At 43.7% G+C, this 20,177-nt stretch overlaps 1 protein-coding gene and 1 long non-coding RNA gene across 4 annotated transcripts in view; both read left to right on the top strand.

Moving 5' to 3' along the window:
* Positions 1-4,887, top strand: part of PELI1 (pellino E3 ubiquitin protein ligase 1) — a 46,150-nt gene extending 41,263 nt beyond the window's left edge. For all 3 annotated transcript variants that reach the window (XM_064446676.1, XM_064446678.1, XM_009505207.2), the window contains 3 exons: positions 1,147-1,344; positions 1,458-1,646; positions 2,530-4,887. In XM_064446676.1, coding sequence (XP_064302746.1) covers positions 1,147-1,344; positions 1,458-1,646; positions 2,530-3,096 — 954 coding nt within the window. In that variant the 3' untranslated portion in view covers positions 3,097-4,887. The remainder of the gene's footprint in view (positions 1-1,146; positions 1,345-1,457; positions 1,647-2,529) is intronic.
* Positions 4,888-9,240: 4,353 nt separating this feature from the next.
* On the top strand, positions 9,241-18,694 carry LOC135312532 (uncharacterized). Its single transcript, XR_010372111.1, has 4 exons — positions 9,241-9,444; positions 14,768-14,849; positions 15,469-15,562; positions 16,817-18,694. It is a non-coding gene; the product is annotated as an uncharacterized LOC135312532 (long non-coding RNA).
* Positions 18,695-20,177: the final 1,483 nt, after the last annotated feature.

Consider the following 20,177-nt stretch of genomic DNA (forward strand, 5'->3'; position numbering starts at 1 on the left):
GCTATGCAACTGCAAATACCTACAACAGAGAAAAAGAGCTGTAACGAACTAACTGCAGCATAAGCTATTGTTTGTGTAAGTGTTCTCTCTTCAGGCATGCTGTGGCGTGTATGCTGCTCTGAAATTGCCAGTGGCAATCCCTGTGTACTGGTGGGTTATCCTGCCTAAGAAGCAATAGAAAAATATATTCTGACAAAGCAGTTTCAGTCTCATGAAAGCTTTCACCAAAATGCACCTCAGGCTTTTGGGTCTCCTGCCTCAGCAGTTAATCAGTCTTAATAGTACCAGCTATTCTATAAGAGACTGTTGAGAGCTTAGGAAGTAAGGGAAAGGTAGTAGTGTGTAAGTGGGCTTAAAATCTGGCTAGATGGATGTTTGGGAGAAGGATATAACTTTTCTTCGTGCTTTATAAGGAAAAGGACAAGATAGGCTGACTGGAAAAGCAGTGAAACCCATGCAATTCTGTCAAACCTGGTGGAGTTGTATGGGACTACAAAACTCATTCTTTCATGCAACCAGAAAAGAAGGTGCAGCTACTAGAAAAATCTGGTTGTAGTCAGATGTTGTGTTCTGTGCGTGTTAATGTAATCCCTCCCCACCATAAACATCTTGTACCAGGTCTTTCCTGACAGGTTTGCTGCGTCTCAGTGCCCCAACCAGAGCTAAAGAGTCAGCTCACATAGTCTAATTTTCCTACGTCTACACCTCCATCTAGCCCGGCATTGTTCAGAATATTCTGGGCATGCAAAGCGACTGAATACCACTTTTCTTTCATCTAACTACAGTTTCCTAGCTCTTCTGGTGCTGCTGCAGCTGGTCTGGCTGACCTGAGTGTAACCTTTCTGATAAGACCTTCAATGGGAAATTGTCTCAAAATTGATGTAATTACATCATTTTGTTTCCCCTTCCTTCAGTTGGCTGTACTCAGTCTTCTGAATAACTTTGATCACATGGAGGTGGAATAACTCATCAATTCAGATTAGGCTGTAGAAACCTAAATTTAGATTGGTGGAGGGGAATGCTTCAGACTGGGATGTCACCCTTTTTTTTTTCCTCAATCACTTAAATGCTTTGAGTTTGAATATTCTTAAACCCAAAGGCAAACTTCTAAACAGGTGCATTTGGGTTTTTTTAATCCCTTTCCAGATTGGTCGGTCAACGGAGAGTCCTATAGACTTTGTTGTGACAGATACAGTTCCTGGAAGTCAGAGTAACTCAGATACACAGTCTGTGCAGAGCACTATATCAAGGTTTGCCTGCAGAATCATATGTGAACGTAACCCTCCTTTTACAGCAAGAATATATGCGGCAGGATTTGACTCTTCAAAAAACATCTTTCTTGGGGTAAGGGAACTCCTTTGTTTTTTCCTCAGAGTTCAATGCAGGCTTATTTTTAAACTAATATACAGCTCCACCACAGAAAAATTAAAAGTTTTCATTGATGTAATTTCTCTTAGGAGAAAGCTGCGAAGTGGAAGACATCAGATGGGCAAATGGATGGGCTAACCACAAATGGAGTTCTTGTTATGCATCCCCGTAATGGATTTACAGAAGACTCCAAGCCAGGGGTATGGAGAGAGATATCTGTGTGTGGGAATGTGTTCAGCCTCCGTGAAACCAGATCAGCTCAGCAGAGGGGAAAAATGGTAAGAGTAGTGACCGATATTTTATGCAGCCTGTTTAAAATGGGTACAACGGTAGTGGTACAGCTAGGGCATAAACAGAGGCTGGAATCTGCCTTGTTCAGTGTAGATGTCACCTCTGTAATTAGTTATGCTGACTTTTTATGTGTCCTTGTTCATACACGAAGGTGTCTTGGTCAACCTGAATAACTGACACTTATCTGCAAACTAGTACTTAATTGCAGATCTAGACTGCTCTCCTAAATTGAGTTGCCAGTCCACTACGCTCTTCTGCAAACTCCTGTAGTCATGTGCACATTTTAAAGAGTATTTTCCTGATTCTCCCTCTTGAGACTTAACCGTAACTTATGCTGTTGCGGTTTTCACACTTTTCTTTTATAGAATAATAAAGAATAATTATAGTTTTATTGACACATGCTTAGATACCTGGATATCCATTTTCACCTTGGCATTCCGAGTTTTCCTCTTCCTCTTGTTTCCAAAGCATTGGCAACATTTCCAGGAGACAATTAGTTTTAGTATGACTTGGGGTCTCGTAGCAAAAAGAAATGCTACATAAACACCTGAGTGATGCATCTAGCTAGGAATGCTGACAGCTGACTTTTTCTGGAGGAGAGGAAAGCCATCTGTAAAAGTGTGTTTGAAGAAAACAGTCTAAAATGTTATGGAGGACCCAACAAGACTTGTCAAGAAGATTTTGGGGTTTGTTCTCTTTTTCTTTTTTAAAAAAAGAGGGGAAGGAGAAGCTGACACTGGGCTCTCTGTGGGTATCTTGTGTAGGACAGTCAGGAACTGCTTGAAACTTTTTCTCTGCATCTTCCAGTGCCTTGTGTTATTCTTCAGGTAACCTTAGGTGACACCTCTCTTTCTCTTTGTCCATCACAAGGTTGAGAATGAAACAAACCAACTCCAAGATGGCTCTCTAATTGACCTGTGTGGAGCAACGCTACTGTGGCGCACTGCAGAAGGACTTTCACGCACTCCTACTGTCAAGCACCTGGAAGCGCTGAGACAGGAAATAAATGCAGCAAGACCCCAGTGTCCTGTGGGGTTTAACACCTTGGCATTTCCCAGCATGAAGAGAAAAGATGTTGTAGACGAAAAGCAGCCGTGGGTGTATCTGAACTGTGGCCATGTCCATGGATATCACAATTGGGGAAACAAAGAGGAGAGAGACGGCAAGGATCGCGAATGTCCCATGTGCCGCTCTGTCGGCCCCTATGTGCCTCTGTGGCTTGGATGTGAAGCAGGATTTTATGTGGATGCAGGACCTCCAACTCATGCGTTCAGCCCATGTGGCCACGTGTGCTCAGAAAAGACAACTGCATATTGGTCCCAAATTCCTCTTCCTCATGGTACTCACACTTTTCATGCAGCCTGTCCGTTCTGTGCGCATCAGCTGGCTGGTGAGCAAGGTTACATCAGACTCATTTTCCAAGGACCTCTTGACTAGCACATGTGTTACTGAGGACTGCAGTAAACTGATAAGCTAAGCTATTCTGAATTTTAAACCAACTGTTTTTCGTATTCTCTGGGCTTTGCTGGTTTGCATTAAAATGAAGAATTTTTGGATTTTTGTTACAACAGCTAAATCCCTCTCTACTGAGAAAAGTCTGGAAATAAAAGAAATGGGGGAGAAGGAGGAGAATTCCTGCTTTTTTTTTAGTAACTACTTCTGAAGAGGTGAAGGAAGTGTTGTAGGGTGAACTTTGATGCCTTCCGTTTAATGGTTTTGAATAACATGCCCACAGTGTTTGAAAGTTGTTTCATTCTTTTTGTATATGGAGGGTAAATAGTTCAAAGAACATTAGTTTACAGCTTGGATGCAAATGTTGTAAAATATAATGTGTATATTAACTCTTTTCTATTTATCTTTATTATTGAAAATACATAGAATGTTTAGAGAGTAGCATGGTCATAGTGTGCTCATCCAACAATTGGATGTGTTAGAGTAGTTCTGGATGAAGAAGGACATGAGATGGAAATGGTAGAAGAATCTTTTTGATCTAAAATACTGAATTCTTAGAATAGTTAAAATGCTTTTTAAACAAAGCTAATGCAAATTATGATGGCATAAAGGTGTGCTTTAACCATGTTGAAAGGTAGCTAAGAAGGACTTCTTAAAATGTCTTTTTGGTAGGACTGTACTTAAGATCTGGTTATGAGGAAAATATTTGCCAGATTCTTTGAATATGCAACTTAGTCTAGATTAAGGATTTTTTTCTCCCTTCATGCTAACACATCTCTTTATTTAGCATTAGTGGCATTTGTGAGGGTTTTTCCAATGTTAAACATTAACAAACCTGAAAGATGAGGCTCCTTTTGTTCCCTGCTGTTTGAGGCAGGGGGTGAGGGGGGAGGCGGCTGTGCCCGTACATGTGTGTGGGGAGCAGGGAGCAATTTGTGAATTGGCCAAGGTCACAGCTTGTGACAGGCATGTCAGTCAGGTGTTCTGCCTTTCTTCTCGCCCATTGCAAACTGGCACACTTGGGTGTGTGGGAGCCACGGGCTTGCCTTTACCCTGCTGCGAGGAGCTGGGTGCAAATACTCATCTAGGTCACACGGAATAAAGCTGAAGCCTGGTACCCAAGGAATGTGTGCCTGCGTCCTCGTGTGACTTGTCACAATTGGCAATCTGTTAGGGCAGAGCTTGAGCTGGGACTGGACTGGACTTGTAGACCTCGGTTTGGGATGCTTCCATAAGGTCTGCTCACATTGTGGTGGGCTCTAGTTAGCCTCTCTCCGCTCTCCCTTCCCTACCCTTCCTTCCCTTCTGCATCCACCAGAAAAGGCCAGTGCACTACATCCAGCTTTGCTGCTAACCCACGGTGCTTCATGGCAAATACACAACCTGACCTTTTTAGGAATGAGTTGAGCTTTTTTGGCCAGCTTCATATTCTTTTTTTAAATGTATGTACTGTATAATTGACAGTAGCAAATTTCTATACTTTATAGCATAGCTTTAATTTTTCCTTTCAAAGCTGTTCTCAGATTTTCTTGGTTTAGAGAGACCTATTTTGCTTAGATGTCATGAATTATTTACTTTGTCAATTGTTTCTCCATTTTTAAAAAATTGTGTTGTTTGGTTCACTCAGGAAATGCATGTGTCAGGCAACCTGTATTATAAGTTCAGTTAGCTGTCATGTATAAGTAACTGCTGTTACTCCCTTTCCATAGAAATATAACCAATTTTGACATTTTCCAGATTATATGCATTAAGTAATGAAACTTATGCAGCAAGAAATCCCTGTATTGTAGTTGTTCTAATCATTTTATTCAAACTATAGTATACTGTAGTTTAATTTTTATTTGCAAATTAATTTATTCAAACTACGTGAGTAAACACTTTTCAAAAATAGAAATTCTGGGATTGTCTGTTGCTTTGTTTCCAAGAGATGTGAAAGGTGGCTGGAGATGGCCCTTCTGCTGTCACATAAGGTGTCCGGTCTGCACATGTGGATTAAGATCACAAAAAAGAAGCAATTGTAAGGAGTTTGCATGTTATTCCAGTCATGGATTTGAGTGGCTTCTTTCAGGTGTGACCTTTCAATGTGTTCTATATTTAGCCCTGCATTAAGAAAGGCGAGATTCTTCTTCAAAAGACATAGTTAAATGATCTGTTCCCTGAATAAGTTACAAATAATGAAATGTAAGCAAAAACTTTAACCAAGTGGCTGGGCTCTTGTAAAATGTCAAGAGTTCTTGATTTCATCTTCCACAAAATCGGAGCAACACTTCTCTGGTCCTGATCTTGTTGATTACAGGGATATGAAAAATCAGAAAAGGACACAAAAGCTACCAAGCAGTATGAGCAATATAAAGATGAATTGTGAAAACAGATCAATAATTGGATGGTAGCAGACACATAGAAAGCAGCGTACTCATCCCGTGTTGGAGGCACAGCTGGATCCTAGCGTGGAGCCCGTAGTGCAGTTGGGTAAACATCTCACTGTAGAGGGGAAGGAGAAAGGTTCATGCCCAACACAACCATTGTTAAGCTTTGTTAAGCTTCTCCCCCATTAAGATGATACTTCATGCTTTCATTGTACTTCTCTACCCCTGCCTCTCCCCTGTCAACCCCCAACCCCCCCCCAAAAAGGTGTAGTTTTAGCAGAACTGTCTGTTTCTCTGGGTAGCGTTATGCTAACATAACCCTTCAGAGTCTGCCCCACATGCTCTGCCTGTTGTGTACTTTTCTTGACCCAAGCTGGGCTTGTTAATCCCAGTTTTAAAAGGGCAGAGCACAGGCATTCAAATGCCTGAGACACAGAAATCCCACTGTCAAAAGTAGGATAGCAGCGGTTGAGTAATTTGAGGAACAATTTCCATACAACATCCAAGCTAACTAAAAGCAGTAGCTTTGACTGCGGCTCCCTATTTGAGTTCCCCCCATGGCTTCTGGTCTTTAATAAACAATTTAAACAGAAGGTCTTGTTCTCTGTAAACTGTAAAACGAATGTCAGATTAAAAGCAAAATGATCCCTTTGACTCAAACCAGCTAACTGAAGCGCTCTGAACTGTAAGGCCTTTGCTTCTGAACAAATCTGGGAGTTGGGAGGAGTGCAGGAGGCTGCACTGTGCTGGCTTTGAGATGATTACAGCTCCACTTGTGTGCAGCCTAACTCAACCCCTTGAACCTGCAAAAACCAGCCCCAAAGAAGATCCATGGCCTCCACCTGCTTTTAAAGTTTGCTTGAATGGAAAGAGGCATCACTGATGCAACCAGCAGGTAGGACAGGACTCTTGTTCCCTGGGAGATCACCACAGGTATGTGGAAGTGATGAGGGAATGCGTGTGGAAAATGAGCGAAGTATAAACCCTTTTCTAGCCTTAAAGTTCTGTGAAGATCTGCAGAAATGCAACTGGAAATCAAGTAGCTTTCTGCAGTTGGTTTGTGCATGGCTGCTTTGTTCTGCACTGTTCTTGTGTGTGGTGTAATAAAGGTGATTTAATGAGCTAATTTGCTTTTCAGCTGTAGGAAATTGCGTGAATTTAACACTGGTAAGAAACAGCAGCTTGGCACAGCAGCTGGGTAATGAAGCTCTATTTTTTCCCTTTCTTTCCCAAAGCAGAAGCAGGGCAGCTCTTTGTGTGTTGACTCACAGTGGGGTAGGAGCATGTTGATGGGGAGGGTTCTGAGGGCTTTCCCTGGGAAGGTGGTGAGTAGCCCACACCGATGGAGCATTCTGTCCCCTTTAACTCAGCCATTGGGTTCAAGCAATGCCATGAGTGTGTGGTGTGGCTGACACATGTGGTGCAGGCTGGGGATGAGGTTTTCTAATCCCATCTGTGCTAGGCTTGTTACACCTATAGGAATGAGGCTGGTATCCTGAAAGGCTTAATGACATGATGAAGTCACCCCAGCAGTCCTGCATTTGAAGGTGCTCTGCAAATCCCATAATGACCCTGCTGTGGCATGCTTGATCTCTTTCTGAAGAGGCACTTTCCAGGCCTGATTCTAAAAATACATTTCCAGTTGTGCAATATAAATCTACCATGATGAACACAGCTACCTACCTGTATGCTGTCTTTCCGCCTGGATTAGTCCTGCTTGCTGTTGAATTAGACCGGGTTTCCTAGTCCTAGTCTTGGCTCATGCAACCCCTGCTTCCTTTTCCGTGAAAACACTGGCAAAGCTCCTCTGTTTTTAATGGCAGCACTCAGCTTTAACGTAAGGGTTCTGATCATCCTGAAAATCAGCTTCTAAGGCTCTTTCAAGGCTACAGGAGATCACCTGTGCATTTACTGTTGTGCATCCTGTGAAAAAGATCTGGGAAAGCATTTCTCCAGGAGCTGTGAGGATTCCTGTGAACTTGTCAGGGGCTTTTTGGCAAGCGTGGCCTCTGCATGGGCATCAGCGAGCCTGCCCTTTCCCAGGTGCTGCTTCTAGGGCAGCAGCAAGAGCTCAGGTCCCTGTTTTCTTGCAGAGAAAAAGCACTGTGTCAAACTGCTGTTTGGATGTGATATCCCATGGTAATATACCTGCTGTGACACAAGCCAAGCTGGGGAACACCAGTGTCTGCTATTGCATGAGAAACAGCCTCCTGCTTCAGCTGTGCTGGTGCTACTGGTTATTGGTCTGGTCCCGTCTCCCTCCTGAAAGCAAAAGGGTGGCAGATTTAAAGGGCAGAAAAAAAGTGCTTTTACTCCCTCAAACCTCAGCTACCCCTGTGAGAGCAGCTGTCCCGAATACAGCCTCGGGTGATTGTAAAGTCAGCAGTGGGACTGGTGACTTCGGATGTGCTTAAGGCTGTGTCAGTACAGTGTTAGGGAACAGCATTAGCCATGAGGCCCGGTGCCTGAACCTTTGTTCCTGCCTTGGTCCCCTGTGAGCTGCTGCCCATCCTCTTTCTCCCTTCAGCCCTGGAAAATATGATCCATTCCACAGCCACAGCAAACACACGAGTTTGCAGAAGCTGGCCCCATTCACCTTGCCTGGCACTAGCATGTGTGGGATCATGCTCAGCATCAGCTGGGCCTGCATCTCCTGAGGCTGATCTGGGGGGGGGGGCGGGGGGAACACGACAATGAGTAACCAGGGGAAAAGTGCCAGTTCTGGCAGTCAGGAGCTTCCTGCCAACTCCTTGGCTCCAGCCCTCTCCCAGGATCTCCCTGCATCTCGGCTGCTGCTGCGCAGAGCAACAGGCACATGGCCAAATGGGTGGACAGTGCCAGGTCCTGTTGTGGGAATGGGAGGTGGACCCTTGGTCTGGTGTCTGACCTGCAGAGCAGGAGAACTGACAGTTGTTCTCTGGGTCGTCTTTCATGAAAAGCATTTGAATCTAGAGTAATCCAGAGCAAGGTCTGCCCAACCCCACTTTTTGGTTTCCAGCGGTGGATGTAAGCGTGTGCCTGGGAGGAATATGAACAGCACAAGCAGATGTGACACTGCCCAACCCTCATTCAAGTTAGAGCTCAGAGACTTTGAGTACGAGGTGGCAGCCATGGATTTTTCTTCCTTTAATACAGCTTCACTTGAGCTCAAACAAGCTTCCAGCATCTGAAATTATTGCAGTAAGGAGACCCAAGGCTCAGCTGCACACTATGACGTGCTGCTTGCATGTTTTGAGCCTGTCTTACTTTGCTTTATACCCAATTTCTTATATTACAAGAGGCAGTGAATAACCATTTCCCATTCACCTTTATCTGCTACTCTTGATTTTGCTGCTAGCACGCCCAGCTGTCTGTCCTTGTCCTACTGTCCCTCTTGCGGGGCTGACAGGAGGGAATGGGAACCAGCACCAACATCGCCCTGTTTTCTGCCCTGTGATGTTTGCCTGGCTCTGCTGGCGAGGGTGCATTTGTGGCAGCAGTGAAAGCACCAGCAAATACTTGGTTCTGCTATCCCTGCTGAGGGCCCAGTGCTGCCATGCAGGGGTTTGAGACATCTCGTGTCCTCTGCATGGGCATGAATGACCTTATGGATCAACTAGAGAAGCACTTTCCTGCTGGCAGAGGCAACTTCTTTGTAATTTGGCAATGCTTGCAATATTGTGATGTTTTTATTTTGAATGCTTTTGCTGATTCAGTGTGACTAAAGAGCTCTGAGGCAGGAGTAAATTATTAATCTGCTCTGACTTCCTTCCGCTACCCTGTCTACGTACATAACAGCAGCTCTACACTGAGATTGCTACTGAAGATCTGCTGCCTTTCAGAAATATGATGAGGGTAGTCCTTTGGAGTTATGACTCATGCCAGGATTGTCTATTTTTCCTCTTCCTAGTGGAAAGGTCTCATTAAAAGGCTTCCCCTCCTAAGGATTCCCCGTGAGCATGCATGAAGCATGAGCGGCATGGAGAGGGTAGGTAGGAAATGATCGTTCACATTTTTCATACAGTAGATGAAAGTGGTGCAGTATGCAGTTAAATCACGAGGGGGGTTGGGGGAGCTTCCTTTATGTGTATTCTTTACTAATTACTCCCAAGATCATCCTGTCTGCTTGCTTATAGGTTGCTGTCTTTGTGTTTGTTTCTGCTTCACCTACAACCCCCCACACCCAAAAAAATATTTAAATGAGATTAACTTTTCTCTGCAGTTGTTTTATCTGACAGGTTCTCAGTTATGTTCGCTGTGGTTATGATTATTTTTTAAAGTGTTTCTATTGAAATATGTGACTTTTAATGCATTGAATCATGTTGGCTGGACTTAGGCCCTGCAAAATGTGTGTTGAGGTGTTTTTGGTCATCTATCCTTCAGCCTAGATAGGGTTTCCCTTCAGTCTTTCCTGGAAAATGCTGGAAATGTGAGCTGGTCAAGGATAAGGGAAGAGCAATGGCTTTCCTGGGAAACAGCTACATGAAGGATAAATCTTGTGGTAACCCCAGTGTTTCATCTCTGGGCTGAGGTGATCAACTTCTTTCCCTGGATCATGCTCAGATCCTCAGCACCTCCTACATCCCAGCCCTCTGACACCTGTAAAATAACTTCTAAATATGACCACCTCACAAATGGGATCTACCTGTGCTATTCCCTTTGGCTGGTTGCAATTTAAGAGCTGAATGAACAGAGTCTTTAGTGCTTCCATAACCTTTTCTCTCCAAAATAATATATTTAGCCAATCCCAGAAGATTTGAAACAAAAATGCATGCAGAGATATTCTGAACTTGCCTGGATGCAAGGCTAAAAACTGCAGCTTGCTGTCATGCGCTGTAGGAAAGGAATTGAGTCAACTCATCTTTTCCAAAAAACTCATGCTTTTTTTTTTCTGTTGTGTGGGAGGAGGAGAGAATTTGTTATTCAGTGGAACAAGGACAATTAAAAGCAAACGCAGCTTCCAGCGATGCTATCATCTGTTCTGTTAGCCCTGAGCAATACAGAGACAACCTGGCTTTTTAATTGGCCTCTCTTTCCTCTCTGGCCTGTGCTTCCAGTTGGCACAGTGGCTGACATTTTCAAAAGTCTGTAGGACTGAGATGCAGGCACGCCTGCTTTCGTTTTGCTTGGACATTCACCTAAAATGTGGCTTTAAAGAGGGTGAAAGGCTCCAAATTGCAGGGGATTGAGAGGTCATGGTCTCACCTGCTCAGCTTGCTCTTCTGTGGAATGTTAGCCTGTAATGGGGCACGTCCATGGGTCCCACCATGGGATGAACCTGTGGTGCCACCCTCCACCATTGCTGGAGGTTAAACGTTGCCCAAGATGGGTCGTGGGGATGCAGGTACCTCTCCTTTCACCTGCTGCCCCTTTCCTGCAGCATGTGGTCATGGTGGCCACCTGGGCAAAGCCGGTCCCAGGCTTTGCAGAGCAAAGCTACCAGGGCCTCAACTAATTTAATTAGCTTGCTTCACTTCTAAAGGGGAGCTAAATCAATCAGAAGGTATTTTAAATGCTGCATAAAAGCATGGATATTTAATGCTTTTTTTAACTTACATTAAAAGTGGATTCAGAGCATCTTTCCTGAGAGGCAGGAAACCCGATGCTGAAGACTGCAGCTCTACCATTGTTCCGGGTGTTTCCAGTGTTACTCAGCATTTCTGCCAGCATCTTTCTTTATCACTTGGAAATCTCACTCTGCCTGTTCTTGAGCAGGAGAAGCAGAAGGTGTGTGCAGTTGCCTTTGGGTGTCGATGCATCAGTGCTCATGTCACACTTCTTGGCAGCTCCTGGCAACTGCCTGCCAGGGAAAGCCATCGCCTGAGCCAGGGCAAGAACCTTTGCCAAATAGGCAGCTTGACTAGAGACTGTGCGAGCCCTAAAGAAAAAAAACACCCCAGAACCCCCATCCTTAAAACAGTATTGCCAAATGCACAGTATTTATACAGTGGAGTGTTTTTCATACTGTGGAGGCCTGGGACTAGTGTTCCTCAAGACAGCCTAAATATATTTATAGACCATGTGTGTCTGCATTTCATTATATTTTTATCTTTATAGGCTAATGGTTAATACGGCCATGCTGTATTTGTTTCTGCAGTGAAAAAATACGCTGAATAGTATCAGACAAGGGGCCTAGGCTCTGCAGGCTCCAAACAATCTTTCAGACTGTAATTTAGGGGCTAGTTCATATTACAGAAGTATGAAGGTGAGATATCAGAGGTTGGCTTCCCCTGGACATAGTAAAGGAAGAGAAGAGCAGCTGTGGGAGTCCCCAGGGTGGGGGTATTTAACACCATTTGCTCTTGGTACTTGAAAAAAATAGCAATGCGTCCAGCATATTCTGTGTAGCAGCAGTTTCTAAATGACTTTACTCAGCCCAGCTTGCCACCTGGCTGATCCTTACATCCTGTATACGTACTGTCAGTGATCACCTTAGGTTTGCTCCCAGATCCTGAGTGGCAATGTGAACCAGTGCCAGGTCTGGGCACCTCCTGGGCAATTCTGTCCTGTTGGTAGCACAGCTCCCACCAGGGAGCTATCAGCTAATGCATTTAACATGGACTATTCTGATAGTGGGGAGTACTAATCTTTTAATCATAATGTTGCTGCATACTGAGTCAAATGTCTTACAAAACTCCATTACACTGCCTTTTATCTGCCAAACTTGTTATCTCAAAGGAGGAAAGCAGGTTTTCCAGATGTGAGGTTTTCTTCCAAAAAAAGCCATGTTGATTGGCATTATATTATTGTCCTTTACATGTGAGTTCAGTATGGATGTCAGACGAGCTGGTCTAAAATTATAGTTTTTGCTCTCTTTTGAGTACCAGCTCTTACGGTCTCTGGAATTTCCCTACCATTTCAAAGGGGGGAAAAAAGAAAAGAAACCAATAATGGTTCCCAGATCACATCAGACAATTTTTTTTAATGAGTTTTAGATGCAAGCTCCTTTGCATCAGCTGATTTTAGAATGTATTGTTCATAATGTAATCACGGATCAATGGAAGGTTCTCTCCTGCCTTAGTCTGCCCCGTCGCAGGGTCAGCTCTACCCAAATCCTGCTTGTAAGCATTCATCTCACCTATCCTCTCAAAATCTGCAGATTAACAGAGACTCCATAGCCTCTCCAGGCAGCCTGTTCCTCAGTTCAACTATCTTCCTAGAGAAAAATTGCTCCTCATCTTGAACTTAAACCCCCCTAGAGGGAATGCTTTAGCACATTACTGCTTGTTATTGCCTCCACAACCCAGAGGATGTGGAGGCAATATTTTTTTCTCCCTCCTTCTAGCCCGTTTTACATACGTGAAGGGTGTGAGCATGTCTCTTCTCTCTGCTGAAGCAGTCCATTTGATCTTTCTTTGTAGGTTGTGCGGCAAGACTGCTGGCATTCTTGCTTCTATTTCCTGAGCTCTGTCTTCAGCTTCACCATGTCCCCCCCAAGGTCCTCCACTTGCTGAGTGAAGTGTGAAGGTCCCTGCCCATGTCCTGCATGCTGTATGTCCCCTCCAGAGACTGTCACCCACCTCCTCCAGTGGTTCTTTGTTTCAGTATATTTCTGCCCATCGAGAAGCATTTCAGTTTTTTGTGCCTGAGCCCCAAATGCTGAGCCATTCAGTTCTTAAACAGAGTCCTTCTTTCAGGTCTTAACTGTAAAGTGAAGGCGTTAACACCAATACAACCCTACACGAGCAAATATTAGTGCTGCCAACAGTGTCGCTGCTGTACCCAGAAGGGGCTGTACACCCCTGGGATGTCCACCCTGAAAAACATGGAGAGGCTCCCTCCCTCCCATGGGCTTCTGTGCTTCTCCTGGAGCATCCCCCATTCACCGCTCTTTGGGGGACAGATCCTGCATCAGGATCGGTCCTACACAGATCGACAGCCTTTCACAGCCAAGCTGCTCCCATCTTTCCTGTGAAACCAACTCATTCATGAACAAAGCTAGAAGTTGTCAACTCCTGCTCTAATAAATTAACTGGAGAGCAAGTTACTGTTTGGAGGGGGGTTTGTTTTCTTAAAGAAAAAAACAACTCAAAGCAAAAGCTTTTGTATTCCAAGCACTTCTGCAGAGTTTGGAAACAAAGACATTACAACTTTCTGCAAAAGGTACACCTGTTATTGACTGACAGCTTCCCCTGCATGATGTTGAATGAGCTTGTCCAACAAATGGACCTAGGAGGAAAAAAAAGGAAAGGTGCCTAACAAGCCTTAAACCTCTGATATTCAATTTATTAACATTTAACGATGAGCTATTAATAATGAATGCAGCCATGAAAATGGGAAACTGAAGTATAATGCCCTCAAGATTTCTAGTTTGTCAGATTTCTTTACAGAGCTGGGAAAGAAGGAGGCAGTTTTCAAAAGGATGAAAAGGCTCCTCTGAGGGACAGGTATAAGCAGTGGTCTGTGACAGTCTCTGCAGGCTGGGTAGATTGGTGGAAGAGCATTTTAAGTGTTTCTTTCATTAAAAGCTGGCCTGGGGGTGGGTGGCACACATGTCTTGTAAGGAAAGATGATTGTGAATGCCAAGACCTTGAGTATAACATAGGGAACTGGGGTCATTTCCTCGCTGATGGTGATTTCCTGTGGGACGTTAACTCTTTCTCCCTGTGTCTCCCATCTCTTCTGGTATGCACACAGAAATACAGCCTCCTGCCTCTTTGGCCAGATTTCAAGAGCGAACATTCCCATGGCAGTGGCTGTGATGAATGTTACACCTTGAGCATAAACTGCTCACCTGTTCACCTCGTAGTAACACTGTCTAGACAGTTTCCTTTGGTGGTTGCATGAGCCAGCATTATTCATGTGAAGATACAGCACATCTGTGACTTCCCTTTCCTAGCTGCCAGGCCAGCTGCCTTATCAAAGAAAATGGAGTTGGTTAGACATGGCTTGTTTTTTGTAAGCCTGTAGTGGTTGCTTTAGGATCATGTGGGTCTTTAAGATCAGGGGGACTTGCAAATATAGCATTAGGTATTGATAATAGGTTCTGTGGTCCTGTGGGACCTCTCCTGTCCCTAGAATTTATAAAGTCATTCACTGATAACCATTTGATTCATTTCATGAAAGCTCCAGAATAAATTTTACTCATCCCTGCTGACTCTGAATTCCTCTCATCTCTCTTAACTATTGTTTAAGCTGTTCTTTTCCTCATCTGGCCTGTATTTCCTGTCTCTGGTTGCTAGTATGAAACATGTTAATAAGCATCTGGATGCCATTAACATATTTTGTGAGAACAGAAGCAGGATAAAAAGTAGAAATTGAAGGCAGAGCCTACGTAGAAGTAAATCTGTGTTCTTTTGTGTTTGCATCAGGAGCAACCTCCCAGAATAAGGCATCTTTGCACCTCTCTTGTGCTTGTGAAACTGACCACTAGGACTGATTAATACCAGTCAGGTAGGTATAAAAGCACAGGATGGACAAGGGACTTGCCACGAAGTAACAAGAAATGCTTCCACAGGGTCTAGAGGGTATTAGAAAGAGCTTGGTGTGCCTATGGTCATCTCCCAAAAAGCGTTCTGGTCCTTGCTCCCAGAGCAGGGAAGAAAACAAAGGGCTGGACAGAAGAGCGCTGATTACTTTTCTCCTTGCTTTTCAGGGCTGGGTGAATCAACAGAGCATATCTGAGGCTCTTTTGAACAGTCACTAGCAGAAGTAGTAATCCGGGGCCTCGCTCACACCACAGTTTATTCAGCCAGCTGTTGTAGGTTGTTTAACAGAGGTGCTTTTTAATATGGCACGAACGTCTTATTAAATCGAGCGCTGAAAAATGTCACTTTGCTTTTGGCATACTACCCACAAAGTATGATCTATTTTGTTATGTATTGTCATCAAGGAGAATAAATTAATTAGAGTAGATTTTTAATTACTTTGATCTTGAAGTTTGATATAAATTGGAAGGGAGACATCGTCCTAGATGAATGAAGAGGTGATGCAACAGCTGATCAGACCTCCGGTGAGGAGCCAAGTCCTGCAAATGTAAGGAATGTGATTTCAGTCTTGTTTCTATCTCTAGCTGCTTCGATCCAGTTGCTCAGTTCCTACAGTCTTCTGCTGGTGGCAAGCAGACACCAGGCGACGAGACAATACATGTATTGTCTGAAATCCAGGTAAGCTTCATTTCTGGAAATCTGGGGAAATGCTGCCATCTGCTGTAATACAAAGCAGTTGCTAGAAATAAATCTGACCTAAATTAAATCAAAATATTCATATTGAAGCTGTGATGAGTTTAGGATAGAAGCAAGATAAGACAAACAAAGAGGAACTGTGTGTTTAAAGTCATGTTGATGTTCTCCACACAGTCACTCTCCTAATAACAGCTATTACCTATCCCTACAAAATCATGCCATTAGAGGAAAGGAAAATAACCATCCCTGTGGCCCCCACCTGCTTTAATCCCTGGTATTTCCAGTAAAGGTCAGAGAAGGGCAGAGGGGGACTGAGGCAGTGATGCATGTAGCACTATTCAGGCTGGGGGAACGTGCTGTGAGGGGAGAGTGTGCTGCTTCCTCAATTTAATCTAGGTGCCCACTGTAGAATTTTAAAATGCACAAAGGTGCATGTTTTTCCTCTCGGTGGTATGTGTGTGATACCTAAGATAGCAATGAGTTAGCCTGGCTGCTTCTGCATTACTTGGTTGGGTTCCTGTGACTGTACCCTCTACCAGTGAACCTTGCAACCTAGATCGGAGCAAAGTCTAAAAACATCTATAATTCATGGCCTTATCTCTGATCTTTAAAATAAAACCTGTACTGAACCCTGTGGTAAAACTAGAATTGAATTTGTATCTCTGAAACTGCCTAAGATCCCAGCCCTGCTTGCTTGGTACCGTCTTTAGACATTACCAACTTGGTCTGCTTTTTCTGTACTTCTTAAATTTTTCTCACTCCACAACACCACTTGCTTTGAAACTGCATATTTTGACTCACAAGTAATCTCAGAAATATGAGCTTTTAGTTTGCCTGAGTAGAGACAGACTAAGAGGCCAGAAATAAATGAGTTTGCACGGAAAAAGTTGGGAATAAAGGACGGGAGCTCCTGACACCCTGCTCATTTTGTAAAAAGAAATTTATTGTATGGCTGTGGGATGGCAACTCTGTTGGATGCATGTTTCTGAGGTCCTTTAAGAATCAGATACCTCCTCTCACACATTCTCAGATGAAAGGATGCACTTAGGAGATCTAGTTTTTAAAATATTTGGGTTATGTATTGTCTGCCTGCTTGTAGGCATGCATCTGTCCCTCTGCCATACACTACAATCCAATAAAGGCAAGATGTTTTGCTGCTTCTAGAATACCAGGATGGTTGGAAATTGTGAGATCTGGGAAGGAAAATGATTGATTTTTGGCTGTGCTTTGTTACAGTGGTCAGGAGGTCTAACACCAAATACTGCTGAAGAGACAGTCAGATCAAGACCATAGCCTAAACAGTGGAAAAGGACAGAGAGAGAGATATGCCAATAAAAGCAAGGTAAATATTTGTCAGCAGTACAAAGGTGTGGGTCAGACTGGTGAAAACACACAGGGTGAGATGTAGGCAGAAAAAAGATGGGCAAGAGAGAGGAACTTCTTCAGCTGTATCTCAAAGAGCAGCAGGATTAGAGAAAGTGTCTACAGGCTGCAAAAGGAGAAGTCTTGCACAGACCTAGAAAAGCTGGAGGGCTTGATAAAGCATCTTAATCCCTGTGGATGATTTACGTAAATGCTATAGGTGAATTCCATATGCATCAGGCATGCCTGGTCTTTACAGAGCGATTCATTGTTGCCCATCAGGAGAATCTCCTGTTGTGTTTTTCAGTAATGTCCCATGTCACCATTAAATTAAAAAGTGAAGCCCTGTTTGAATCCATGGTTGATGATATTGGAGTTGCTGCTCAGACCAGACTGTTTCTCATTACACTTTCCTGAAAACATCCCACCAGAATCCATCCTTTTATAATGTTGGGGTGGCAGTGGCCAAATTCAAAGGGAGTGCTGCACGTAACAAAGCTAGCCTGGAAAGCTGACATAAAAAAAGCCAGAGCCCCTGATGACTCAGGCATTAATGTACTCCACTTCATTAGAATAAGCTGCTATCTGATAAATGTGCTCACTCCAGATATACAGAAGCAAGAGCTTTTAATTTTATGCAGCCACTTTACTGGGGGCTGACAGTACCAAGAAGAAAATTGGTTAAACACAGATACATCTGCAGCATGTCCAACATGCTGAGGAGTGACTTAGAGCCAGGAGGAGCTCTGCTACCATTGCAGACACCTTGTGTGCTCTGACATACAGTAGTGACCTGGCTTACTCTCATCTCTGAAGGAAAATGTGGGTATTGTCCTCCAGGGTCAGAACAGGCACCCCTCCTGCCCTGTATCTTGCCTCTTGCAAGGATACAGCATGTCAGGTGGTGGCCTATGAGTGCAGAGGTGGGCCAGTCATCTGTCTTCTCTACATGGGTCTGATCCTGAGCTCTAATAGTATTTGGTTGACATGGTAAAAATCTTCAAAATTGCAATTTTGAAAGCCACTAATGTTGCCCTATAAAACTACAATCCCATTCTGCATCTTTCTAAGCTCCTGTCTTGAAAGGTTTCTTGTGGCATTGAGCACCACGCTCCACTTTACACAAGGCATGGAAATGTTTTCCCTGCTCTTGGCATGAAAAATTCAGTCTTAACATCCCTTCATATCGCTGAAGACAAGAATAGCAGAAACTCTCCATCTGCTTTCTCTGCAGTGTTCATTATTTTACATATTTTTTAATATTCCTTGCTTCCTCCAAGGAGAGCTTTTCCTTGATGTTTGTTTGTTCCTATCATTGTTTAATGCTGCTCTTTTAGAGACAAGATTACCCAATACACTCAGGGTTCCTGGGGGATCTGCCCCTCTGATTTTATTTAATCATTATTTTCCCTCATATTCATTATGGATCCCAAAACCTTGTTTATTTTTTCACTTGTAGTAGAAGCTGAGCAAAGGTTTTCTGTGAAAGTTTCTGAAAGCTAGCAGTAAGCCTGCAAGCAAGGAGCTTCTAAAACGCTAGGGCATCGCAAGAAAGAAGCTCAGACAGAGATAACTAGAGATAACCCAGCTTTTACAACAGCTGTCTACCAGTTCTGCCACTGAGCAGTAATACGCATTTCCTTACCTATTATTGTCTCTTGCACTCTCTCATATATGGGAGAATGTCAAACTACTTTGTTCTTTTTACTGCTTATTTTCTACATCACAAAACCCACTGTTTCCCGTTTCTTTTCCACAGACTCCGCAGAAGAGTCTTGAACCAGAGTAAGTGTAGGGAAAAATGCTGCCATATTCCTGTTGTTTTTCAAGAACGTCAACTGAACTCACATATCTGAAAAAGTAGCAGTCAAAAAAGTTTCCTGGTTAAAACTACGAGGGATTGGAGTTGTTTACCTAGGAGACTCTTTGTAGCACTAAGTCCCACATGCACAGAAATAAGGGTATTTGTCATTTTATATCACTGAGGCACTGTAACACACTGGCAGCACTGAGTCATGTTCTGCAAAGCTGACGTGGCTCTTGGCAATTAGTAGGAAGCAGAGATAACTGAAATCTTACCGTCAGAAGAATTACCAGAAAAGCATACTTTACGGACATAAGTTGTACTCAAAGAGGTAGATAGACAACACATCAAGTGAACTATGGCTGACTGACTCATCGTTTCCTCACTAAACTCTGCTGGTGAAGAAACGGCCGTTCTTACCTGCAGTGAACTGTCAGCACGTTCAGGCTGTGAATATCAGAGTTCACAAGACCAGCTACACTGTGTGCCCTGGGGAAGTTTATGGTTTAAACCAGCCTTTCTTCTCAAAGTCACTACAAATCACCAACTGAGTATCTAACAGTCTGGAGGCGGGGAGACATCTTGGGCTGGACTAGCATTGTTACTGCCACCATGGTGTTTAGCCAAAGATGTCAGAAAAGCAAGCAGCAGGACATACCTGCATGCCTGTCAGCCTTTCCTTCTGGTCAAATTTTACAAATATTACACAGCATTAGTTTACTCTTCCCAAGTGGAACAGAGGGCTCTGCTGTTAATACAAATGCAGCAGAACAGTAACAACATTTAACTCAGAGATAACGCCAATGAAGCATAAGGTAGAAAATCAAACAATTAAGGTAGAAATCAATCAATTTGTTACTTTCCCTGTGTGAGCAGAAAACAAGACTCCCTACATCGCGACTGAAAAATATTAAAGGTCATGGGAGGGCCCATGGCTAAAAGGTCCCTTTGAAGGTATGGCTTTCCCCCGTGTCTCTGGCACAATTAATCATTGTGGATTTGAATGTACCTCTCTGGCGAAAGAGAAACACTGACCTGAGGTTTTCAGCCAGATCTGTACTTCCTGGGCAAATGTCAACTGAGGGGTAAGTCCAGCTCTACATAAAGGTCATTTCATGCTGAGTGATGCAAAATTTCTTTTTAAAGCTGCTCTGAGCAATTGACTGAGATTAACTTTACAGGATGTCTCCCTGACTCGGATGAAGATACTTCAAGATAGCAGATCTGAACCTCACCAGCTGAACGCTGAGGTCAGTCCTGCACAGCTGGGCTTGGCTCCAGCTCAATTAGTGGGCCAGGACCAGACACATTGCAGTAGTGAGTGTATCAGCCCATCATTTGTCCAAAGGAGGCATAGAAAATGGTATCCACGCTGCAGCACTCACTTTCAGGCTCACCCATAGGGCTGGAGAGGGGAAACTTTGTTTACCA

This window comes from Phalacrocorax carbo, chromosome 3, assembly GCF_963921805.1.
Source record: "Phalacrocorax carbo chromosome 3, bPhaCar2.1, whole genome shotgun sequence".
Taxonomy (NCBI): domain Eukaryota; kingdom Metazoa; phylum Chordata; class Aves; order Suliformes; family Phalacrocoracidae; genus Phalacrocorax; species Phalacrocorax carbo.